The sequence below is a fragment of the Myxocyprinus asiaticus genome, chromosome 31 (genome assembly GCF_019703515.2).
Source record: "Myxocyprinus asiaticus isolate MX2 ecotype Aquarium Trade chromosome 31, UBuf_Myxa_2, whole genome shotgun sequence".
NCBI classification, from domain to species: Eukaryota; Metazoa; Chordata; class Actinopteri; order Cypriniformes; family Catostomidae; genus Myxocyprinus; species Myxocyprinus asiaticus.
The window spans coordinates 31,408,974-31,433,099 of NC_059374.1; the positions used below are offsets into that span (position 1 = coordinate 31,408,974).

General features: G+C 37.7%; 1 protein-coding gene across 9 annotated transcripts in view; it reads right to left on the reverse strand.

Moving 5' to 3' along the window:
- Nucleotides 1–24,126, reverse strand: part of LOC127421751 (RNA-binding protein Musashi homolog 2) — a 418,524-nt gene that overhangs the window by 187,588 nt on the left and 206,810 nt on the right. For all 9 annotated transcript variants that reach the window (XM_051664845.1, XM_051664841.1, XM_051664843.1 and 6 more), the window contains exon 7: nt 18,330–18,378. In XM_051664845.1, coding sequence (XP_051520805.1) covers nt 18,330–18,378 — 49 coding nt within the window. The remainder of the gene's footprint in view (nt 1–18,329; nt 18,379–24,126) is intronic.

Below are 24,126 nucleotides of genomic sequence, written 5' to 3' on the forward strand. Positions count from 1 at the left end.
TCGAAAATTGAACATATACAGTTGTGCTCAAAAGTTTGCATACCCTGGCAGAAATTGTGAAATTTTGGCATTGATTTTGAAAATATGACAGATCATGCAAAAAAACTTCTTTAAGTTTTTAATTTAAGGATAGTGATCATATGAAGCCATTTATCATCACATAGTTGTTTGGCTCCTTTTTAAATCATAATGGTAACAGAAATCACCCAAATGGCCCTGATCAAAAGTTTACATACCCTTGAATGTTTGGCCTCGTTACAGACACACAAGGTGACACATATTTTAAATGGCCAATTTAAACCTTAAATGGCAATGACAACCTTAAATGGCAATTAAAGGTACATTTCCCACACCTGTGGCTTTTTAAATTGCAATTAGTGTCTGTGTATAAATAGTCAACAAGTTTGTTAGCTCTCATGTAGATGCACTGAGCAGGCTAGATACTGAGCCATGGGGAGCAGAAAAGAACTGTCAAAAGACCTGCGTAACAAGGTAATGGAACGTTATAAAGATGGAAAAGGATATAAAAAGATATCCAAAGCCTTGAAAATGCCAGTCAGTACTGTTCAATCACTTATTAAAAGTGGAAAATTTGGGGATCTCTTGATACCAAGCCAAGGTCAGGTAGACCAAGAAAGATTTCAGCCACATCTACCAGAAGAATTGTTCGGGATTCAAAGAAAAACCCACAGGTAACCTCAGGAGAAATACAGGCTGCTCTGGAAAAAGACGGTGTGGTTGTTTCAAGGAGCACAATATGACGATACTTGAACAAAAATGAGCTGCATGGTCGAGTTGCCAGAAAAAAGCCTTTACTGTGCCAATGCCGCAAATGACAATACCTTGATATGCCTCTCAGTTTCTGGCACACCGTAATTTGGAGTGACGAGACCAAAATAGAGCTTTATGGTCACAACCATAAGCGCTATGTTTGGAGAGGGGTCAACAAGGCCTATAGTGAAAAGAATACCATCCCCACTGTGAAGCATGGTGGTGGCTCACTGATGTTTTGGGGGGTGTGTGAGCTCTAAAGGCACGGGGAATCTTGTGAAAATTGATGGCAAGATTAATGCAGCATGTTATCAGAAAATACTGGCAGACAATTTACATTCTTCTGCACGAAAGCTGCGCATGGGATGCTCTTGGACTTTCCAGCACGACAATGACCCTAAGCACAAGGCCAAGTTGACCCTCCAGTGGTTACAACAGAAAAAGGTTAAGGTTCTGGAGTGGCCATCACAGTCTCCTGACCTTAATATCATCGAGCCACTCTGAGGAGATCTCAAACGTGCGGTTCATGCAAGACGACCAAAGACTCTGCATGACCTGGAGGCATTTTGCCAAGACGAATGGGCAGCTATACCACCTGAAAGAATTTGGGGCCTCATAGACAACTATTACAAAAGACTGCACGCTGTCATTGATGCTAAAGGGGGCAATACACAGTATTAAGAACTAAGGGTATGAAGACTTCTGAACAGGGGTCATTACATTTCTTTCTTTGTTGCCATGTTTTGTTTTATGATTGTGCCATTCTGTTATAATCTACAGTTGAATATGAATCCCATAAGAAATAACAGAAATGTGTTTTGCCTGCTCACTCATGTTTTCTTTAAAAATGGTACATATATTACCAATTCTCCAAGGGTATGCAAACTTTTGAGCACAATTCTAATTTTATCCTCACGGTGATTAGAACAGCTCCAATTAAACATGCCACTGAAAAAATGTGTATGATTAACTATGATATTTCTATGACATTCTGTGCTTAATGCTAATATAGATGCAAGATATCTACAAGGAGAAAGGATATTAATCGCTAAGACAATGGCATTGCCCCTTTTTTAAACAACCGCAGTAAAGGTGAAGGTATATCTAATTAGGTTTACTCAAAGATCTCTTCGGTGGAGAGCCACGCAGTACGTAAAACCAGTGAAAACTGCTGCCATTACGTCGCGAAAGGCCAAAGCAAACTCTGCTAACCTTTGTGGGCTTTAAAAGACTTTCTGCGGATCAACAGTACTTACATTGTTTACACACTCTGCGCTACATTATTGCCACACTTCCAAAAGGCGTCAGCAGAAAGACGACACAGTACAGATACGAGCAGGAGAGATTTAGTGCAGCTGATTCACAGACTGTCCCTGATCGTTTTAGAAATGTCGTTCTAGTGCCGTCCACAAACACAGCCCTGTAGCCTTATTGATTGGTGCAGAAAACACAGATTTGGAGCACTAGTGGGGATGCGTAAGTGGCATGAAAATGTATAACATTTATCAGTCTTCCTCAAAGACAGATTGTTGAGATTTACACTGCAGAACATCATGCACACACTGTATAAGTGCACAATCCTGCAATGCTGTACTACCTGCAACTTAAGGGCAACCAAATCTGTTTATAACATATTTTAATTTGATTTGACCTCTTTATAAAGCATCCCCCCAAAAGTTAAGACATTTAAGCTACACTTAAGATATGGGTTACACTGGACAAATATCAAAATATATAAAACCCAAATGGCATGGACATGTCAAATTTTTATAACTAGTAAGCATCCAGGGGTGATTAGAGCATGTTCTAATACACCTGTTAAAACACCCTCATCATCAAACTCTAAAATAAAACTAAATTATTTTAGGTCTGTTGAGGTTATCTGGGGCAATCGACAACCAGCTTCTCATCAGCCGCTAAAATGCTTTGCTGTGATGTGGCTAATCAAGCCCTTGCTGTTTCGAAGCACGCCAGAGACTAAAGGCATTGTGTTTCTATCTCTCTCTCTCTCTTTCTATTAGTAAAAAAAAGAACACAAACTTCCTCTCTATTCGTCAACATCAACCAATCACCATCCAGCTGATCTCAGGCTGCCAGACCTTTTCAGGCTCAATCAGGGAAGCGGCTGATAATCATTCAGCCATTCAAGTAAACACAGAAGTAACTGCACTTAAGACTTAGCATCTGAATATTATAGTTGAGCATCCTCGACCTCTGTTTGCAGAATGGACGTTGATTGATGAGTTCTTTAGGGTTTGGAACTTTGTGTTATTCTGAGAAAGCAAAGCAGTGAAAAAAGAAGTAAGGGCTGTTGTCACGAATGTGTAAATGTATTCTTGTTTACTGTAGAGCATAATAATTTATTTTAGACTAAGAGGTATTATTCCCCCTTCTTAAAGGAATATTATGCTGTATGCTTGCCTCATAGATTTCCATTGTATGGGTGTCTAAACATAGTTTGTATAAACAAACAAAACGAGTCAAAATGATTACGAGTACAAGTTAAAATTATTTTCTGTGGTAATCAACAGCATGCCACAGATGCTGTAAATACAACTTTACTTGTATTTAACACAAAATGTTACTTTAAGTAAGTATAGGAATAGCACATTTTAACTTGATCTTGCCAGGAATTTCCTCCCTGTAACACTCACACATCATAGGGCAGCAGTGCAGGTAATAGCTAACACTGCATACACACCCTGCAAAAAAAAAAAAAAACATCAAACACTAAACAACAAAAAACACCAAACAAAACAAAACAAACTAGTAAAATAAAATCTGATATACCAGCCTAATGTGGTCTCCCAACTTGGTCTCTCAGCCTAATCAGCTGACAAGGGACCAAAACCCTGCTAAAACCAGAAATACAGACCAGCTTGACATGGCTGAGAGACTAGCTAAGACCAGCACACCAGTTTAGGCAGAAAGGCATGCTCGTAAATACAAAGACAGCAGTCCAATCAGTGACGCTCTAACACTGGCTCAGTCCATGCTTGCTTTGTCCTCTGGTTGGCCATTTCAGCTAAACAGATTACAGGCAAACAATGCAAGCCTTCCCTTTCCTCCCTAAACACATCAACCTATAGTAAATGCATAGTCACATACACCTCACAAAACACACAATACGCCTGCTATTGTTTTCAACCTCACTCTCATGAGCAACTGAGCACATGAGCTTGAATGGAATTCTATTGCAAATATGTGTTTTACAGTATTTATTAAAACCGATGGAGTTATTTGATCAATGAAGCTATCAAAATATTCTTTAAAGAAACAGATGAGTTCATTTGACAAAATTTGAACTCTGCGTGTACTTGAGAACTTGTCTGGATGTGTTCAGAAATGAGACGTAAAATCAAACAAGCCAAATTTCCACTGAGATCAAAGAAAAAAGGCTAAAAATGCTGCTCTTTCCTCTGGGAGCGGTTTGAATAACCTTGAATGTGTTGTGATTTTCTCTTTCATTTTATATTGATATTGCAAAAACACATACAGTACTCTCTCTGTATCCTATCTGTGGAACCTACCACTCTTTCAAGGGATTTCATCATATCATGTATTATCATCTGAGGCTGACATATTAACAAAAGCAAGAAGTCACTTGCATGACTGTCAATTTTTGGCTTTTGTGGCACATACAGAACCAAAAACATTTGCCAGCATAATAACCCATATGAATCCAAGCATGCATGAGATGGAAAACTAGCATGCACAGCAAACTCTCTTTTATATACACACACACACACACACACACACCTCCAAAGAGGCAATGCACAGTGCTACGGTCAGCTATGTAGAAAGACAAACATTTGATTTTGGAGGGACACATCTGTTTGCACAGCCTATTAAATGACAATGAGGGGCATCGTTAGCTGGCAACAACACTAATGAACTCTCGAAATACCACACCAGCAATATTCCATGCCAGAAAAACCCATCCACTAATGAAGCGGTTCCATTTTTATCTTATCGTGCCTTGAAAATTTCAAATGACTTTCCAAAATTTAGTAACTTTTCATGACCTTTACAGGCTTGGAAATCACAATTGTAAAATTCCTTGATTTATCAAAGGTATTACATGATCATGGGAACCCTGAGCAATCGATGATGAAAATACTGCATGACTTTATTTATTTTTAAGCATAAAATTCTGTGATTGGTTATAGTGGCATTCTGGGTCATACCTTGCACTCCGATTGGTTAATGAACACAGACACTGTGCATGGTAGCTTTTTTAGTTTGGGGCAGCAACAGCACTCAGCAATCTGCTTGGAGAGTATTCGGGGGGGGGGGGGCGTTCGTTCAAGACGTCTTAATGCATTTAATAATAGCTAGATGGAACGCAACTCAAAGGAACAGAATGCAGGGCTCTTGAGATGCATTTTGAAAAGTTGAACTATTTGAACTAGTTCAAATCCTAACACTAAAACTAACCCTAAACCTAATGTTTCAATAGTTCAAAACAGCAAAACACAATGCAGCAGCTAAAGAAGTCCTTGTGTAGTCCAACAACTGAAAAATAGCAAAAATGGAACTCACTTCATCACACTCTGTCTCACAATTGACCTTATTCGCAGCAGTGCCATCTTTGATTTTTGACGGGAATGACAACGAGGCTGTGAAGGATAGATGTACAGTCTATTCAATGGGTTTTACAGTTTTTCAAATAGTTTTTGGGTCCTTCTGCTGATGAAAAATTGAAAAAATATTGTTCCAAGAAATTTCAGTAGGCAAAAAAACTCCAGACAACATGAGTTGTGGAAAATTAGATGTGATCTAGTGGCTTTTTGATAGCTTTATACAGTGCATGTCATTGAAAAGACTAAGTCTATCCCTCACAGCCTCGTTTTCATTCCCGTCAAAAATGTAAGATTGTGCTAGATAAGGTCTATGAATACTTGGCTGATTTATCTTTCAAGTACTCGAGCAGTCAAAATGACCAAAATGCACATCCCCAGTATGTAGGTATTTTCTGCATGACAAAGAAAGTGTCTCTACAGTCAGACTGATGAATGTATTATCAGAGCAGAATTGTTCTAAGGTGTGTAAAATCAGACTCCAGCACACTAGCACAGCAGAGACTTTGTTTCTCATTTTGTGAAGCACAGATGTAGCATATTCACTTGAGACTTGTTCAACGAGCGATAGAGAAGAAAAGAGAAGCAGAATAAGAGAGACAAACAGGTAGAAAGAGAAGAGATAAACTTAAATAAGCCCTGATGGACTGTGCGATATAGCTAAAACAATTATCTCAATATTTTTCAGCCTTTTGACATTGTTCAATATATATCTTGATCTTGATCTATGTATTTGCTCTGATGTGGCTTAAAAGAAAGACTTTGTTTCAATCAAAGGAGCCGTCAATCCTATAAAAGGCCATTGTAGCCGAGTACAAAGCCACGATAAAATATCCTAATATATGAAAAATGCGGACAGCTTGAAATGATTCACGGAACTTACCTACTCTATTGATTTTTTCACTTCTGAAGTTTAAAGGTGAAGTTTGTAATTTCTGTTGCACTAATGACTGTTCTCAAACAGGTTGTTTAGGAAACGTATTAGCCACATAAAAAGCACATAAATATCATAGCAATATTTGCACTACTGCTTAATTGTTTATCGGCAGCAAAATAATAGCAAAATATAATTGCAAATAATCAATACATCACCCAACCCTAATAGTATATGTGTAGGCCAACAGCCTTTTCAGACTCAGCAAAAAGTACAGGCTTTATTGGCCATTTCTAATATCACACAGCACCATCTCAAGCACAATCATTCTCACTCTCTTCTTGAATGCAAGACCTTGGCTGTTGTCCTCTTATTTTGGCACAGCTAACACCCTTTCACAAGAGAAGGAGAGGAGGGTGGGGGGGGATAAAGAGAAAGCGCTTTTTAGCTGCTGTGTGTTCGTCACCTCTGAGCTGAAGGACAGTGTTGAATAGTCTTGCAGGGGGGTGTAAAGACAGACCGATTGCAGAGGATTAGAGACTATCTGTCTCTGCTTCTGTTCTCTAACATCCACTACCATCTCACTCTGTCTCTCGCTGTTGCAGTCATATAGCCAAGATGACAGTGAGACATCAGAGTGTGAGACTATCTTGTGCTGCAGTTGAAGGAGCAGGAAGGGACGCGATTGTCTTTTTACTTTGTGTATAGAATGTTCAGAAACGTCCTCTCTCTATGTTGCATTTCTTTTTATTTGGGACTTCTTGTCATTTTATTGATAGAGTAGAGAGAGGACAAGAAATGATGGAGGGAGGAGAAAGGCAATAGGATTGGGACACGTTGAGGGCTGGAATCGAATCTGCATGTCTTGGATGAGTAGAGATGGAAATCGTAAGGAACTTAGTGATTCTGGTTCTGACTACGAATCCAATTAATTCCAGTTTCTTAACTATTTCATTAACAACTACCAGAGAGGGAAAGTTTGTCAAACTTTGATGTTGGTTTGACAAAGCCTTCTGAAAGTTCAAACTGGTTCTAACATTTTTAAGATTGATAGTTATACAAGCATTACAGCAAGACAAACCGCCAGCTAGCTAGCTAGACAGATAGTCAGCCAGAATGTCATGTAGGTAGTCAAATGTACTGTAAGAGAGAGAGAGAGAGAGAGAGAGAGAGAGAGAGAGAGAGAGAGAGAGAGAGAGAGAGAGAGAGAGAGAGAGCAAATCAAAGGCATTTTGAGGGTTTGTTTACATTTGAATTTTCTGAAAGTTTGAATTTATGAGCTTTCCATTGGCCTGTTTGAACATTCCTTCAATGTAAGTCTTTGGGATTGTTCTGATTTTTGATGGCCCACTGTGCAAAAACCATAAGATCAGTTAGAAAAGACATAGCACACTATTCTAGAATGGTCTGAAGGTCTGTACCAGGTTTGGTGAATATAGATTGAAAGCTCTAAGAGGAGATAGTGTTTGATTTCAAGGATTTGAAAAAAAAAAAAAAAAAAAAAAAAAAACTGTGTTTGCAGAATAACATTAGATTGTTTTCATATAAAACGAATAGTTCCGGTACTAGATGCTGATTGGTTTACGATAAAGCACAGCTATGACCTCTTCACCAAGCTTCTACGTCTATCACTGCTCAGCACCCATAGCTGACCATTATTTTTGTTGCATAGCAACTTTAGTTTACGGTGTACTATCACACCCTGTCTACACCGGACGCGAGTGTCGCATTGCATCAAAACCACATCGTTCCCATTATTATCGGTAACACTGTCTACACTGGAAGCGTCCATTGTGGCACGTCAAGTAGTGCTGGAAGTAAACTAATGCCCCGTTCTATTGCTTACGCACTGCAGAGCTACTCCAGCCACTTTATTACTTAAACTCACAGCTGAATGGTCCGTGCTGTCTGCGCGTCATTTAGAATGTTTACTTTGACGCTTTCAGTGAAGACAGCCTCAAGCCATTTCATCACAACAATGGAAGCATCTAGTGTAGACAGGGTGTAAGGGACTATATATTCTAGTGGAAAGATGGCATTTAATGATTTTACATATACAAAAAAAAAATAAAAAATGAATAAACATTTGTGTCCTTAATATGTTCATTACTGTAAGTGGTAACTGCTTTATAAAAACTATAAGGCACTCAAGGCCCTTCAGCCGCGACAATATTTACAGTCTCTTGTACCTTATTGCTTGATTATAGTAATTTTGAGGCATACTTTTTTTTTTTTAAAAACACTTCTTATAGCGCTCACTACACCTTGTTTACGTACATTTTCAGTTAATTTGTTACTAACAGTGACAAATCAGAAATGTACTAAAGAAATCAACCAAAAAAAACTTTATCACCCATTCACAATGGCTGGATGTCTGAGTGGTGTCTGAGGAATAGCATAGGATTCACAGACAATTGGAAAAAAATGTGGGGTAGACCTGACCTGCTAAAGAGAGACGGACTCCATCCCTCCAGAGAAGGTGCCGCTCTCCTCTCAAGTAATTTGGCTCATAGTTTTAATTGTGATAGTATTTGATTAACTGGGGACCAGGTCAGGAAGCAGACAAACTGGCTAATCCGAACATCTGCTAGCTGCCTTGAGATGTCACACAGGTCACATAAACTACAACACATAGAGAATGTATCACCTAGATATCATATAGAGACTGTCTTGTTCCCTGAACTACCAAAAACATACCCCCCCATTAAATCATCTAGAATTTTTTTTTATTAAGGTCAAACTTGAAAAATACAATTTAAAAAAATGTGAAGATAAACATCATATAAAGGTAGGGCTACTAAACATTAGATCTCTTTCAACCAAAGCACTAATTGTAAATAAAATTATTACAGATCATAGTTTGGATGTGCTCTGTTTGACTGAAACCTGGCTTAAACCATATGAATATATTAGTTAAAATGAATCTACTCCCCCAGGTTATTGTTATAAACATGAACCTCATCCGAAGAGTCGAGGTGGGGGTGTTGTTTTTGGTGTTACTCAGAGGACAGGATATAAATTTAAGTCTTTTGAACTAATAATGCATAATGTCACACCGTCAGATATAAATAAAAAAAAAACTCTGTTGTCTTTTGCCCTTGCTACAGTATATAGATCACCCAGGCAAATTTTCTATCAGATCTAGCAGTTCCTGTAGATAGAGCTTTAATTGTTGTTGACTTCAACATTCACATAGATAATGAAAATGACACATTGGGATTAGCACTTATTGATATTCTCAACTTTCTTGGAGTCAGACAAAATGTGACAGGACCAACTCATCGCCATAATCATACGCTAGATTTAATTCTGTCATATAGTGTTGATATTGATACTATAGAAAGTCTACCGCAGAGCGATGTCATCTCAGATCATTACCTCGTCTCTTCTATGCTGCGATCAGCTAATGTTACTCAATCTACATCACACTATCATTCAGGTAGAACTATTCTTTCGACGACTAAAGATAGCTTGACTCATAATCTTCCAAATCTGTCTCATACACTCAGTAAGCCCCAAAGTCTAGGAGAACTTGATGAAATAACAGAAAATATAAATACAGTCTTCTCTAGCACTCTTAAAATTGTCTTAAAGAAAATTAAAGAAAAAAGCCCCGCACCATGGTACAGTGATCACACTCATGCTCTCAAGAGAACAGCTCAAAAAAAGGAGCGCAAGTGGAAGAAAACAAAATTAGAGGTGTTTCACGGTGCATGGAAGGATAGTGTCTGTAGCTACAGACCGACACTAAAAGCTGCCAGGTTAGCATATTTTAGCAAACTCATAGAAAATAACCACAACAATCCAAGGTGTTTATTCAGTACTGTGGCTTTTTAATTGGTTAGGAATAAAGCCTCAACAGAACCAGATATTCTGTTGCAGCAAAATAGTAATGACTTCATTAATTTCTTTACTGATAAAATTGAAACAATCAGAAATAAAATTGGAATCATGCAATAATCTGTCACAGTACCTCAGAAAACAGTGTCTCATAATTTTCCTCACATGCAACTTCAATCCTTCGCTGTCATAAGTCATGAAGAGCTAACAAAACTTATCGAAACATCAAAAGCCACAACATGAATGTTAGATCCAATACCAACTAAGCTCTTAAAAGAGGTATTCCCTGTTATCTCAGAACCTCTTCTTAATATTATTAACTCCTCGCTATCCTTAGGACATGTCCCAAGAAACTTTAAAATGGCAGATACCAAACCGCTTATTAAGAAGCCACAACTTGAACCTGGAGAATTAGCTTATTACAGACCGATTTCAAATCTCCCATTTATGTCAAAAATACCAGAAAAGGTAGTGTCCTCCCAACTATGTTCATTTCTACAGAGAAATAGTATATATGATCAATTTCAGTCAGGATTTAGACCCCACCACAGTACAGAGACTTCACTTATCAGAGTTACAAATGACTTGCTCTTATCAACTGATCGTGACTGCATTTCTATTCTAGTGCTTTTAGATCTTAGTGCTGCTTTCGACACGATAGATCACAACATTCTCTTAAATAGGCTGGAGAATTATGTTGGCATTTGTGGACTTGCATTAGCATGACTTAGGTCCTATTTAGCAGACCGCTACCACTTTGTCTATGTAAACGAGGAACTGTCAAATCAAATAAAAGTTAAGTATGGAGTGTCACAGGGATCTGCTTTTCTCCTTATACATGCTTCCCCTGGGAGATATTACCAGGAATCATGGAGTAAGTTTCCACAGTTATGCCGACGATACCCAACTTTATATTTCTTCGAAGCCAGACAAAATGTATATCAAAGTATCAGAGTGTATCAAAGAAATCAAAGATTGGATGGCCAGAATTTCCTTCTACTCAATTCTGACAAAACAGAGGTACTAATTATTGGACCAAAAATAAGCCGCTAAAATATAATTTGACTCTCGATGGATGTACTGTTACATCGTCTTCAACAGTGAAGAAATTAGGTGTTATATTGGATACCAATCTGTCCTTTGAAAATCAAATTTCCAGTGTTTGTAGAACAGCATTCTTCCACCTAAGAAATAATTGACATCACATGCTCTCTATTGCTGGTGCCGAAAAACGAATTAATGCGTTCATGACCTCAAGACTAGATTATTGTAATGCATAACTGGGAGGATGTCCAGCAATTTCAATAAATAAACTTCAATTGGTTCAAAATGCAGCACCCAGAGTGCTGATTAGAATCAAGAAATATGATCATATTAGCCCCATTTTATCATCGTTACATTGGCTACCTGTTAAATTTCGTATTCATTTTAAAATTCTGTTAACTACATAAAAAGCTTTGAATGGTCAAGCTCCACAGTACTTAAGTGACCTTCTACCACACTATATTCCATCACGTTCATTACGATCGCAAAATTCTGGCCTGTTAATAGTTCCTAGAATATCAAAGTCCACAAAAGGAGGTAGATCCTTTTCCTATTTGGCTCCTAAACTATGGAATAGTCTCCCTAACACTGTTCGGGATGCAGACACACTCACTGAGTTTAAGTCTAGACTAAAGACTCATCTATTTAGCCAGGCATACATCTAATTTATCCTTCAACTCACAATTAGGCTGCTTTAGTTAGGTCTGTCGGAACCAGAAACATTAAACATGATCTATAACATTAAATTTAATGGCATCTACGCTAATATTATTCTAGTTGTATCCCTGTCTCAACCCCAGGACTCGTATCACGAGGTCACAAGAACTGGCTGGATCCAGCTCCATTCCTGCTTGGTGTCGGACTCCACTGGTACGTGTCTCTGAGTGATGATGACTAAATGCAGCTGGTGCCAGTCAGACATCACTTCAGTCTATTATGATGGACTTCAGAGGATGAGCTGATGCCAACTCCAACCATAAGACATGGGATACAACATATGCCATTGCCTGAACCTTGGATTTAGGATATACCTCACCGAATTAATGGCCGGTTGAACAGCAAAGCACCTCACTGATCTCTGCCTGCGTCACCTTGGTCAAATGATGGACTACACTCTTAAAATGGAATACATAGACTATCAATTAATTGCCAGAAAAAGCCTTCATCAGCCAACTAACAAAGAATAATGCATCTATGTGAACTTCTGCAGTTAATCCAGGATGAACTTCAAAGACATTAGTCATTCAACTTACAGTTGTTACAAAATCATTGTTTAAACACTGACCCTTAACACTTAGTTTAATAATTTTAAACCATGACTTGCACTACACATATTTAAGTAATATTGGCATTATATTCATGCTGTTAACCAGAGGGGAACTGGCCCCACAGTGAGCCTGGTTTCTCCCAAGGTTATTTTTCTCCATTAACCAACATCTTATGGAGTTTTGTGTTCCTTGCCACAGTCACCTTCAGCTTGCTCATTGGGTTTCTAAATAAAATTATTACTTAATTATTTATTTTTATACACAATTCACAATCGTATTTAATCAAACTACACAACGATGACTCTAAGACTTCATAGATATTACAGTTTCATTTTCTGTTAATGCATGATTTTCAGTAAAGCTGCTTTGAAACGATGTGTGTTGTGAGAGGCACTATACAAATAAAAATGACTTGACAATAATTGCATCTAGCAATGATACTGTCTTTGTTACCTTCCTCAACCCATACCTTGGATTTCTAAACCATTTATTTGTCTTGTTGGCAGGAGTAGCACCAGTGCATGCAGCGCAAAATGGCCATTTACTGTCGGCGTGGTGCAACGCAACTTGCGTATCTAGTGTAGACAGCATCATTTATTATAATGGGAGCCATTTTCTTTTGTCGCGTCACATCACTCGCATCTAGTGTAGACAGGGTGTCAGTGCGACATGTTCACCAATGGCTGATAAACTGCCTCTGACAAAGTTCTGGCAGTGTCAGAAATTGAGTCACGGTCATGCAATGAGACTGCTTCTACGATGGCAATATGAGATAAAACACAGTCAGCGCTGTCAATCGGGACCAAATTCTTGGCTACGATGTGTATCGTACAGTCTGACGTAATGTGTCATGGCTTTTACCAAAGATCTTGCTGGGATCATATAGTACAGTCTAACAAGCAACAATTGTAAAGGAACATAAAAATTGTACAGTGTACACACAGCTGTGAGACAGATGAACTAAAAAATATTAAATGGCTGGTGTAAACAATCATATGCTTAAAAGTGATTGTTGATTCTTGACACAAAGTAAGACGTTCACTGATCATCTTTACAACAGCAAAATTTAAGTTTAAATTTAACATTTAAAATTACGTTTTGACGCGTATAGTGCAGATTTTATGCAAAATATATATATAATTTTACATCCAGATCAGTAAAATAATTCAGACGTTCCAGAACCATAACGTAACCAAACATCATGAAAATCATCCTTTTTTCGTTATTTGTTTTTTATTCCCAAGCTTATGAATGAGCACCATTTGCCTGAAGCATGTGTGCTAACCGCTAGGCCACAGTCCTGACTGTCATTGCATTTCTATTTCTTATCTTACTCCTTTCCCTCTTTCAGCCAGAGCTTATTTTTTTTGGGGGGGGGGGGGGGGGAGGACACATTCATTTAAACGTTATCTTCAAAAACTAGTTTAAACGTCTCTCTCTGCCTTCCTATTACTGCCCAGTTGACCACTTTGCTTTAGTGGAAGCCGCAGCCAGGTAAAGTAATTGCTGTGAGGCTATTAAAAACAGTGACCTCACGGCACCTCGTTTAGCTGAAGATACCACTGGAGAGAGAAAAATTTAAAGAGGAGGACATGGATAAACAAAAAGACAATCGCACATATTCCGAATGGCAAGTAAACAAAAGTGCAACACATCTGCAAGCGGTTATTGTTTCTGCGCTATTGTGGGGATTCTCTTTAAAAAGTGTACAAGGTCTTAAATGGAAATGGCTTGTCTTCATCAGCATTGTTTGGCACTTGGTGTTTACCAGCCAAATGTTTAATGACAGCTGGTCTCATTTCCGGCCTCAATGCGCTTTGTGACTTTCGCAAAGGATTTTAGAATAACATGGTTTGTTTGTTTTTTTCCCACTAGGGGACAACGTGAACACTCAACAGAAGATCTCCACATTTACTCTGACCTGCCTCTTCTCTAGAAAAGAGTTTTGACTCTCTAGAGAGCCCTGGCTCACAACACCCCTACCCTCTGTTCCCATAGATACAGAGAGTATGCCCTATGGGAGTATTTACAAGAGTATGAGCGCCTAGGCAGGGGCACCGGGGACATGTGAAACAGAGAACAGAAGACAGAGTGGATCAAAGTTCAGTGAGTGTACAAAAACACTGTTAAGAAAATAAGTATACTCTTTGGCCAACTTGACATTTAGAAATGAACACCTGTGAACTTGCTTTAAATTAAGAAGATAGTTCACTCACAAATTTAAATTCTGTTGTCATTCACTTACCCTCACATTGTTCCAAACCCATATGGGGCCGTTTAGCATGTGCTAAAAAGACACAGTGCATCAAATAGAAGCAACACAGCCTTCATGACAACTCGTAATCATTTGTACGAGATGACGAAATCGTAAGATATCGTGTGACATGCTAGTATGAAAAGGTTTGCTTTTACTACCATTATGACCAACCAAACAACAAAAATAATTTAAGATCAATACAATACAGGCATGAACTGTTACCAACACCCAAATGTTATTACTCGTTCCATATATATTTATGCAATACAAATGTCTGATGTACTGTATGTCAATAACCTCTAATACCCTTCCCTGTTTTATGTTTTATTTTTTCCGTGATACACCAAATAATTTTTCCTATTAAAATCACAGTTTAGGTTTAGGGTTTGGTGAGGAGTAAACATTTTTGCTGGTTCATTTATCAGCAGAAAAAGTTCGATTTCGCCAACTCGTACTATTATTTGTCACGAGACTAGGTTGAATAAAACAGAACGAAGGTGTCTCGAGAAGCACTTTTAAACTTTTTTAACTTGACACAGCATCTAAAAAAGGCAGCACTTCTGTGCGAGATGCTTAAAATACAGTGAGGCCAAAGTCATCTGTCTAGCGCAGTTTAAATAGAAAACCAACTGAAAAACAGCGCAGACAGATGCGAAAACACATTCGGTGTGAATAGCCTCTTAGACTGTCTTCATTAGTAAACAAAAGGAGATGTTAAAGGGTTAGTTCACCCACAAATGAAAATTCTCTAATCATTTACTCACCCTCATGCCATCCCGGGTGTGTATGACTTTCTTCAGCAGAACATATTTGAAGAAAAATAGAAAAAATATCTTAGCTCTGTAGGTCCTTAAATGCAAGTGGATGGTGATTAGACCTTTGAATCTCTAAAAAGAACAGACAGTTAGCATAAACGTCATCCACATGACTCCACTGGTTAATTTAAATTAATGTCTTCTAAAGTGAAACAATCGCTTTTGCTGCGAAAAAGGTCAGTATTTAAGTACTTTTTAATTATAAATCATCTCTTCCAGTCAGCAGCAGTATGCACGTGACGTAATCGCGTTGGCATGTTCAAGAGAGAACAGACGCATGTGCGACACACCCGGAACAGCATCGCTGTTTACAACAGTAGGAGGAATGCTGTACAGAAGCTTCGTTGGTTTTATCTATTTACTCACAATGGGTCGTTTGTGTGCTCTCAACTGAGAGAAAAAAGTGATATTGCATCCATAACATGCCAATTCGAATAAGTCACATGAGACCGCGTGAACTCCACCCTCTCGTGAATGCACACGCTTAAATATTGATCTTTTTCGCAGCAAAAGTGATCGTTTAGCTTTAGCGGATCATTTAACCAGTGAAGTTGTATGGATGACGTTTTACTGTATGTTCTTTTTGGAGATTCAAAGGTCTAATCACCATCCACTTGCATTTTAAGGACCTACTAAGTTGAGATATTTTTCCATTTTTCTTCAAATGTGTTCTGCTGAAGAACGAAAGTCATGCACATCTGGGATGGCATGAGGGTGAGTAAATTATGAGAATTTTCATTTTTAAGCAGAACGTTAGCCTCAGTCACTATTCACTTTCATTGCATCTTGTGAATGGTGACTGAGGATGTCGGAACAACATAAGGGTGAGTAAACAATGACATAATTTTAATTTTTGAGTGAACTAGCTGTGAAGTAGATTAAAAAGCTTAGCCACTAATCGTAAAGAAGGTAAAAGATCACCGTGACTTATCAGGCTGTTCCGAGAATGTCACAGACAGCTGAGAGCTTCGCAATGCCTAGGAGGACAGGAAGTCCTTTGGGGGGTTGGGGTTGGGTCTATTTGAGCGAGAAACAGAAAGAGAGAGAGAACACGAAAAGGCAACACACATCCGCACACCTTCAAACACAAACGCACACACTCACCTTTAAAATATTACCGATATGGATTAAAAGGCAAATCTCAGGTTGAAAGATTAATACCATCCACTTCATTTCCACAACCTGCCCATCTCTGAGCACTGAAAGCCACTTATGCAGCATAAAAGACACACTGCTGCTCCTCGTCCTCTTCATTCAGCCCACACAAAGGCCACTCAAGGCTAAGAATCTCTCTCATGGCTTTCAGGCCGCTACAGGAGAGGATGCTATACCGGTGAACACTTTTGCATAAAGCTGCTTGCTATTTCTCTTCATGTCTCCCCTCTCATTTTCTGTCTGTCTGTGTCCTCTTCAACTTTATGTCTGGCCTCCTCTTTCTATGGCTCAGTGCTCGCCTTTAGAATGTCCTCGGCCCTCATGAAAGGCCACGCTGGTAAAGCTAAATAGAGAGATGAGGATCAGAGCTGGATAAAGCCAAAGGCCCACTCTCCTCTCCTTTCTTATTTCCTAATTTCTCTTCTCATTTCTCCATTTCTGTTGTCCTCATGTCTCCTGTATTTTCTCATTTTGTCATTTCTCCCCTCCTCTCCTCATTTCTTTTGTCCTCATTTCTCGTCTCATTCCTAATTTCTCCTCATTTCCCCTTTCTTCTCCTCTTTTGACTTATTTCTCCCCTTTTATCTCAATTTATCTTCTCCTCATTTCTCCTTGCATCTTCTTTTTTATCTTAATTTCTCATCTCTTCATTTCTGCCATGATCTCCCCTCATAATTACTCCCTTTTGCTATCTCCTCTCCACATTCATCTTCTCATCCCTCTTCATTTCTCCTCCTCTCTCCTTTTCTTTCCTTATTTTCACTTCTGTTCATTTCTTCTCGTCTTATTTCTCCTCATATCTCCTCTTTTGTCTTATTTCTCCTCTCCTCATTTCTGTCATCTCCTCTCATCATTTGTCTTTCCTTCTCCTCATTTCTCCTCTCCGTGCCTCTTGTTATATTTCCCCTCCTCATTTCTCCTTTCTTCTCTCCTTACTTATCCACTCCTATCCTTTTTGTCCTCATTTATCCTCTCCTAATCTCCTAATTTCCTAATTTCTTTCCTACTTACTTCATTTATTTTTCTACCCCTCTTTTGTCCTCAATTCTCTTCTCCTTTCCCTATTTCTCCTCTCCTCTCCTCGTCATCAACAAACCAATTATTAAAATCCTATCACACTTGTACGTAAAAATACAAACAAAACATACACCCAACAAACCCTGTAACATTCCACTTAGCCCATTCTTTTCAGAGAAAAATTACCACAAATAGAGTCACAAAAACATCACTTAGTTGAGCAATAACCTAAAGTCCAGTATATCATGAGTCTGAAGGTATCGTCCATTCTTTACAGGCCTGCAGGCGTGAGCGTACATGACCGAGAAACATTCCATTCTGTGTATCCAATGGTAGATGTCGGACTAATCAAATAGTCTCGATGGATTGGCTACAGTGGAAATTGCTGCTCTTTTATTGGACCACATTAGCCCTGACCTTCAGGGCTCAAATGAAATGTCCTTGAAGATATAATGCTATAATGTAACACACAGCATACACTGGGGCTTCCTGTACCTGCACAGAATCCCACGCATCAATTTCTTTAGAGTGCTACAACTGTGAACTGCATGACTAACGGCACATTACAATCTGCTTTCAGAATACCTGAAGGACATTCATAATAACAACACACACACCAACAAAAGGTAGTGCACAAAAACACCCACAGACACACAGGACTGCATACAGACACAAAAACCACATACAAAAAAACAAATGGGTTCTTACCTCTATGTCTATTTGTAGTTTTATCAAACATAAGCATGGCATCTTCTACCTGTAAGAGAACAGAGAGGAAAGTTAAATGTAACACTAGTTTAATAAACAATATATAAAGATGAGTTAAAAAGTAGAAATGATCCGATACATGCTGTATTGACACATTTGTGGCAAGCTGATTACCACAGAAAATTATTTTGAATTGTCCCTCATTTTTTTGAGAAAACAAACACTCACAGTGACAATAAGAAAATAGAAGTAAACAAGGCAATGCAATAGATGATTACATTGATAGATAGATGTTTTAAAGGTGTATCTAAAATTAACTTGTATTATATCCAATATAGGTTATTATTCATTTAACAATGGAAAGATACTTTATATCCAATATTTCCTACTTCTGTCATAATCTTATAAAGACGGTAAACCATCTGATATGCAGAGATATAAGATATAAGGATATAAGAGAAGGACTTTTCACATACAAAGGAATTCGTTTTAGAAGAATATATCAGCTCTGTAGGTCCTCACAATCCAAGTGAATGGTGGCCAGAAAGTCTAGCGGTTAAATTAAAATCTTCAGAAGTGATACGATAGGTGAGAAACAGATCAATATTTAAGTCCTTTTTTTCTATAAATTCTCCTCCCTGCCAGTAGATGGTGATATGCACAAAGAATGTGAATCGCCAAAAAGAAAAGAAGAAGAATATAAAAGTGGAGATTTATAGTAAAAAAGGACTTAAATATTTATCTGTTTCTCACACACCTATAATATTGCTTTTGAAGATCAAGAGTCTTATGGATTACTTTTAGGCTGCTTTTATATGCTTTTTGGACCTTCAAAGTTTTGGCCACCATTCAATTGCATTGAATAGACCTAGAGAGCTGATATTTTTCTAAAAATCTTTGTTTGTGTTCTGCAGGAGAAAGAAAGTCATACACATCTGGGATGGCATGAAGGTGAGTAAATGAGAGAATTTTCATTTTTGGGTGGACTATCCCTTTAAACCAATGAAATGCATGTGGCTCACTATAACCTAAATTTTCTGAGGTCACAGTACAAAGGGGAGTTGAAATTATTTTCTGTGGTTATCGACATTATGCCACAAATATTGTAAATGGAGCTGAACTTGTGTCCAATGCAGAACATTCCTTGAACAGACACAGATGTGAAAGCTGCTCATTATTGTGTTCTGTGAGGAATGATATTTCCCCACCGGCCCAAGGGTATCATCCTGTCTGACCCTGACAAAGGTCTGTGCATCCTCGAGGAAAACCCTGTCTGCAAAGACACTCAAGAGTGCACCCAGCCATGGCCATTTCACCCACTGACACGCATATGCTTTATACATCCCACTGTATGTTTGAACCTGCCTGTTTCTTCTCCTTTCATGACAGAATTAATAAACTTACGAGAAATTTTTTAGCCCTTTGACGATATACGATATATATCTCAATATTTATGGATCATCATCAACTAAAACATTTTAATATGAAAAAATTCCCGCAGAGACATCTGTGAGCATTTTTGGTGTTGCCGCAAACAAATGACTTTTGTATCAGTTTATTGTAATGGAGAGTTGGAACTGAATAACAAAAATTAATCAACTCTTATATGTTTTTACTACTGTTGTTTATATCACCCATCCCTACACACAAGCACATACACAAACACTCCTTGCAGAGGTCCCTGAGATCAGCCCTGAGGCAGGGATGGTTGGAAAAACACCTTCCCCACACAAAAGCAGCCATCAGTCACTGAGCCCCATAGAGAACAATAGAGCAGCAAGTATTAGAGTTCCTCATCACCCTCAATCACTTCTAATAAACATCACACTCACGCAGGCTGAGGAAATCTATTATCCTCCACTATCACTCAACGCATACTGTATTTCTGCTCCTCGAAAAGAAAAATTTTCATACTGCATATTTCATAAATGAGCAACAGGCGCATGAGGTTATTTGAAAGTAGATTTTGTTTGTACAAATAGGCCTCTATAAAAAAGCATAACTAGCAATGGACATTATAAAAAAAAGTATCCCTTGAAATTATTCAGCCAATTCAATATATACCATTATATTTATGTATTTGTTTTAAATTGGCTTAAAATGAAGATTTTTTTAAATAAAAGGAACCAATCACAATTTACAGTTGACAGCCATTGTTGCATAATAGATTCATAACAGGAGATTAACACAGGTAAATTGGAGTAAAAAATACTTATAATAATTAACAAGACACTGTCACCAATTAAAAAATTTTACTCACCAGAAAATAAATAAAATAAATAATAATAATAATAATAATAATAATAATAATATATATATATATATATATATATATATATATATATATATATATATATATATATATATATATATGTGTGTGTGTGTGTGTGTGTGTGTGTGCAATATTTACATATTATTCAAATATTCAATATTTATAAAATATTAGTTCAATATTTACACTGGCGGCCAAAAGTTTGGAATAATGTACAGATTTTGCTCTTATGGAAAGAAATTGGTACTTTTATTCACCAAAGTGGCATTCAACTGATCACAATGTATAGTCAGGACATTGATAATGTGAAAAATTACTATTACAATTTGAAAACAAATGTTCAGAACTTCTCAAAATACTTCAAACTTCTCATCAAAAAATCCTCCACGTGCATCAATGACAGCTTTGCAGATCCTTGGCATTCTAGCTGTCAGTTTGTCCAGATACTCAAGTGATATTTCACCCCACGCTTCCTGTAGCACTTGCCATAGATGTGGCTGGCTTGTCGGGCACTTCTCACGCACCTTACAGTCTAGCTGATCCCACAAAAGCTCAATGAGGTTAAGATCCATAACACTCTTTTCCAATTATCTGTTGTCCAATGTCTGTTTCTTTGCCCTCTCTAAGCTTTTCTTTGTTTTTCTGCTTCAAAAGTGGCTTTTTCTTTGCAATTCTTCCCATAAGACCTGCACCCCTGAGTCTTTTCTTTACTGTTGTACATGAAACTGGTGTTGAGCGGGTAGAATTCAATGAAGCTGTCAGCTGAGGACATGTGTGCCATTTTTTACCTAATATCATGACCAGTCTATTGAAAACTGTGGAAACTCAAAAACAAACACAGAGACAATGTTAAGCTTCATTTAACGAACCAAATAGCTTTCAACTGTGTTTGATATAATGGCAAGTGATTTTCTAGTAACATATTAGCAATTTAGCATGATTACTCAAGTATAAGGTGTTGGACTGATGGCTGCTGGAAATGGGGCCTGTCTAGATTTGATCAAAAATGACTTTCAAATAGTGATGGTGCTGTTTTTTACATCAGTAATGGCCTGACTATACTTGATCAGTTGAATGCCACTTTGGTGAATTAAAGTACCAATTTCCTTGCGAAACAGCTAAATCTGTACATTATTCCAAACTTTTGGCCACCTGTGTATATATTTTTAATTGAAAATGTAAAGCATGTACAATGCCACGCAGTGACATCCATGAATATTTTGGAGTAAATACATAAGTGAATCACTGAATTGGTGCTTGAACCAATTCATTGAACAGATGTTTTAAAAGAACTGATTTACAGAAATGCATCAACAACTTCACATATTGAACAAACTGTACTTCTAACTCTCTGTGTCAAATTAAATATGCCGTCTACTCTGACTAAAATCAATTTGCATTATTTGGTGGTTTTTTGGTAATACTCAATTCTGACTCAAAGCTATTTGGTAATAATTGAGTATGTTGTACACCACAGCATGTAGTCAGAGTTGGAAAGTAACAAACTACTTCTGTTACAGTACTTGAATAATTTTTGTTTTAATTTTTAAACTTTTTTGAGAATTAAATATAGCACTTTTACTTGATTGAGTTGATAAAAAAAAAATTGAAGTATTCAACTTTTATTTATCTACATTTATTTTTCACCACAATTACAAAGTACCAAAAATATGGCATAACATCCCTGAATGTTCGTCAATTTATAAGCACTAAAAATGCTGCCAAACTGAAATGCACGTCTTTGTAGCATGATGGAAGCCCGCAGGGCACAGCACTGTGCTCCAGAGAGGATAGTGCAAGTCATCTCTTGCGGGAGTAGCCCAGGCTTCACTACAATGCGGCGCAGAACACAAAACGTTTGCGATTCGTTTGAATTCTGCCGAGAATGCTGTACTTTAAAGCGTTATGGAGGATGTCAATTATCTGAACGGCTAGACAACCTTGACATTCTAAACAGCAACGACGAATAAAAGAGGAGACAACACTGCCATGCACCAACATGAAATAAAAGGCTTTTCAAACTACACATCACCCTTACTAAAATGTATCACATTTTTACTGTGGTTAGCAGTTCTCAAAGTGGGTTTGAGCCCACCGGAGCGCCATGCAGACAATTATGTTTGGCATGTATTGGTCATTGTAGCTGCCAGTTTAAGACCAGTTTATTATTAACTCCTCGCTATCCTTAGGACATGTCCCAAGAAACTTTAAAATGGCAGTTATCAAACCGCTTACTAAGAAGCCACAGCTTGATCCTGGAGAATTGGCTAATTATAGACCGATTTCAAATCTCCCATTTATGTCAAAAATACTAGAAATGTAGTGTCCTCCCAACTATGTTAATTTCTAAAGAGAAATATTATATATGAACAATTTCAGTCAGGATTTAGGTCCTATCACAGTACAGAGACTGCACTTATCAGAGTTACAAATGACTTGCTCTTATCAACTGATTGCGGCCGACATGATAGATCACAACATTCTCTTGAATAGGCTTGAGAATAATGTTGGCATTTGTGGACTTGCATTAGCATGGTTTAGATCCTATTTAGCAGACCACTACCACTTTGTCTGTGAAAATGAGGAATTGTCAAATCAAATCATAGTTAAGTATGGAGTGCCACAGGGATCAATTTTAGGGCCTCTGCTTCTCTCCTTATATATGCTTCCCCTCGGAGATATTATCAGGAATTGTGGAATAAGTTTCCACTGTTATGCTGACGATACCCAACTTTATATTTCTTTGAAACCCAACAAAATTTCACAATTCTCCAAATTAGCAGAGTGTATCAAAGAAATCAAAGATTGGATGGCCAGAAATTTCCTTCTACTCAATTCCGAAAAAACAGAGGTATTAATTATTGGACAAAAACCTCTAAAAATAAGCCTCTAAAAAATAATTTGACTCTCGATGGATGTACTGTTACATTATCTTCAACAGCATAGAACTTAGGTGTTATATTTGATACCAATCTGTATCTATGTGAACTTCTGCAGTTAATCCAGAATGAACATCAAATACATTAGTCATTAATCTTACAGTTCATACAAAATCTTTGTTTAAACACTGGCCTTTAACACTTACTTAATTTAATAATGTTAAACCATGACTTGCACTACACACAAATAACTAATATTGGCATTATATTAATGCTTTTTAACCAGAGGGGGACTGGCCCCCACAGCGAGCCTGGTTTCTCCCATGGTTATTTTTCTCCATTAACTTATGGAGTTTTGTGTTCCTTGTCACAGTTGCCTTCGGCTTGCTCACTGGGGTTCTAAATACAATTATTATTTATTTATTTTTATACACAATTTACAGTCAGATTTAATCAAACTACACAATGATCACTCTAAGACTTTATAGATATTATAGTTTCAATTTATGTTAGTTCACGATTTTCTGTAAAGCTGCTTTGAAACGATGTGTGTTGTGAAAAGCCCTGTACAAATAAAAATGACTAGACTTGACCAGTGAGGAGTCTGTTTCCCAAACTAGAGACTCTGATGTACTTGTCCTCTTGT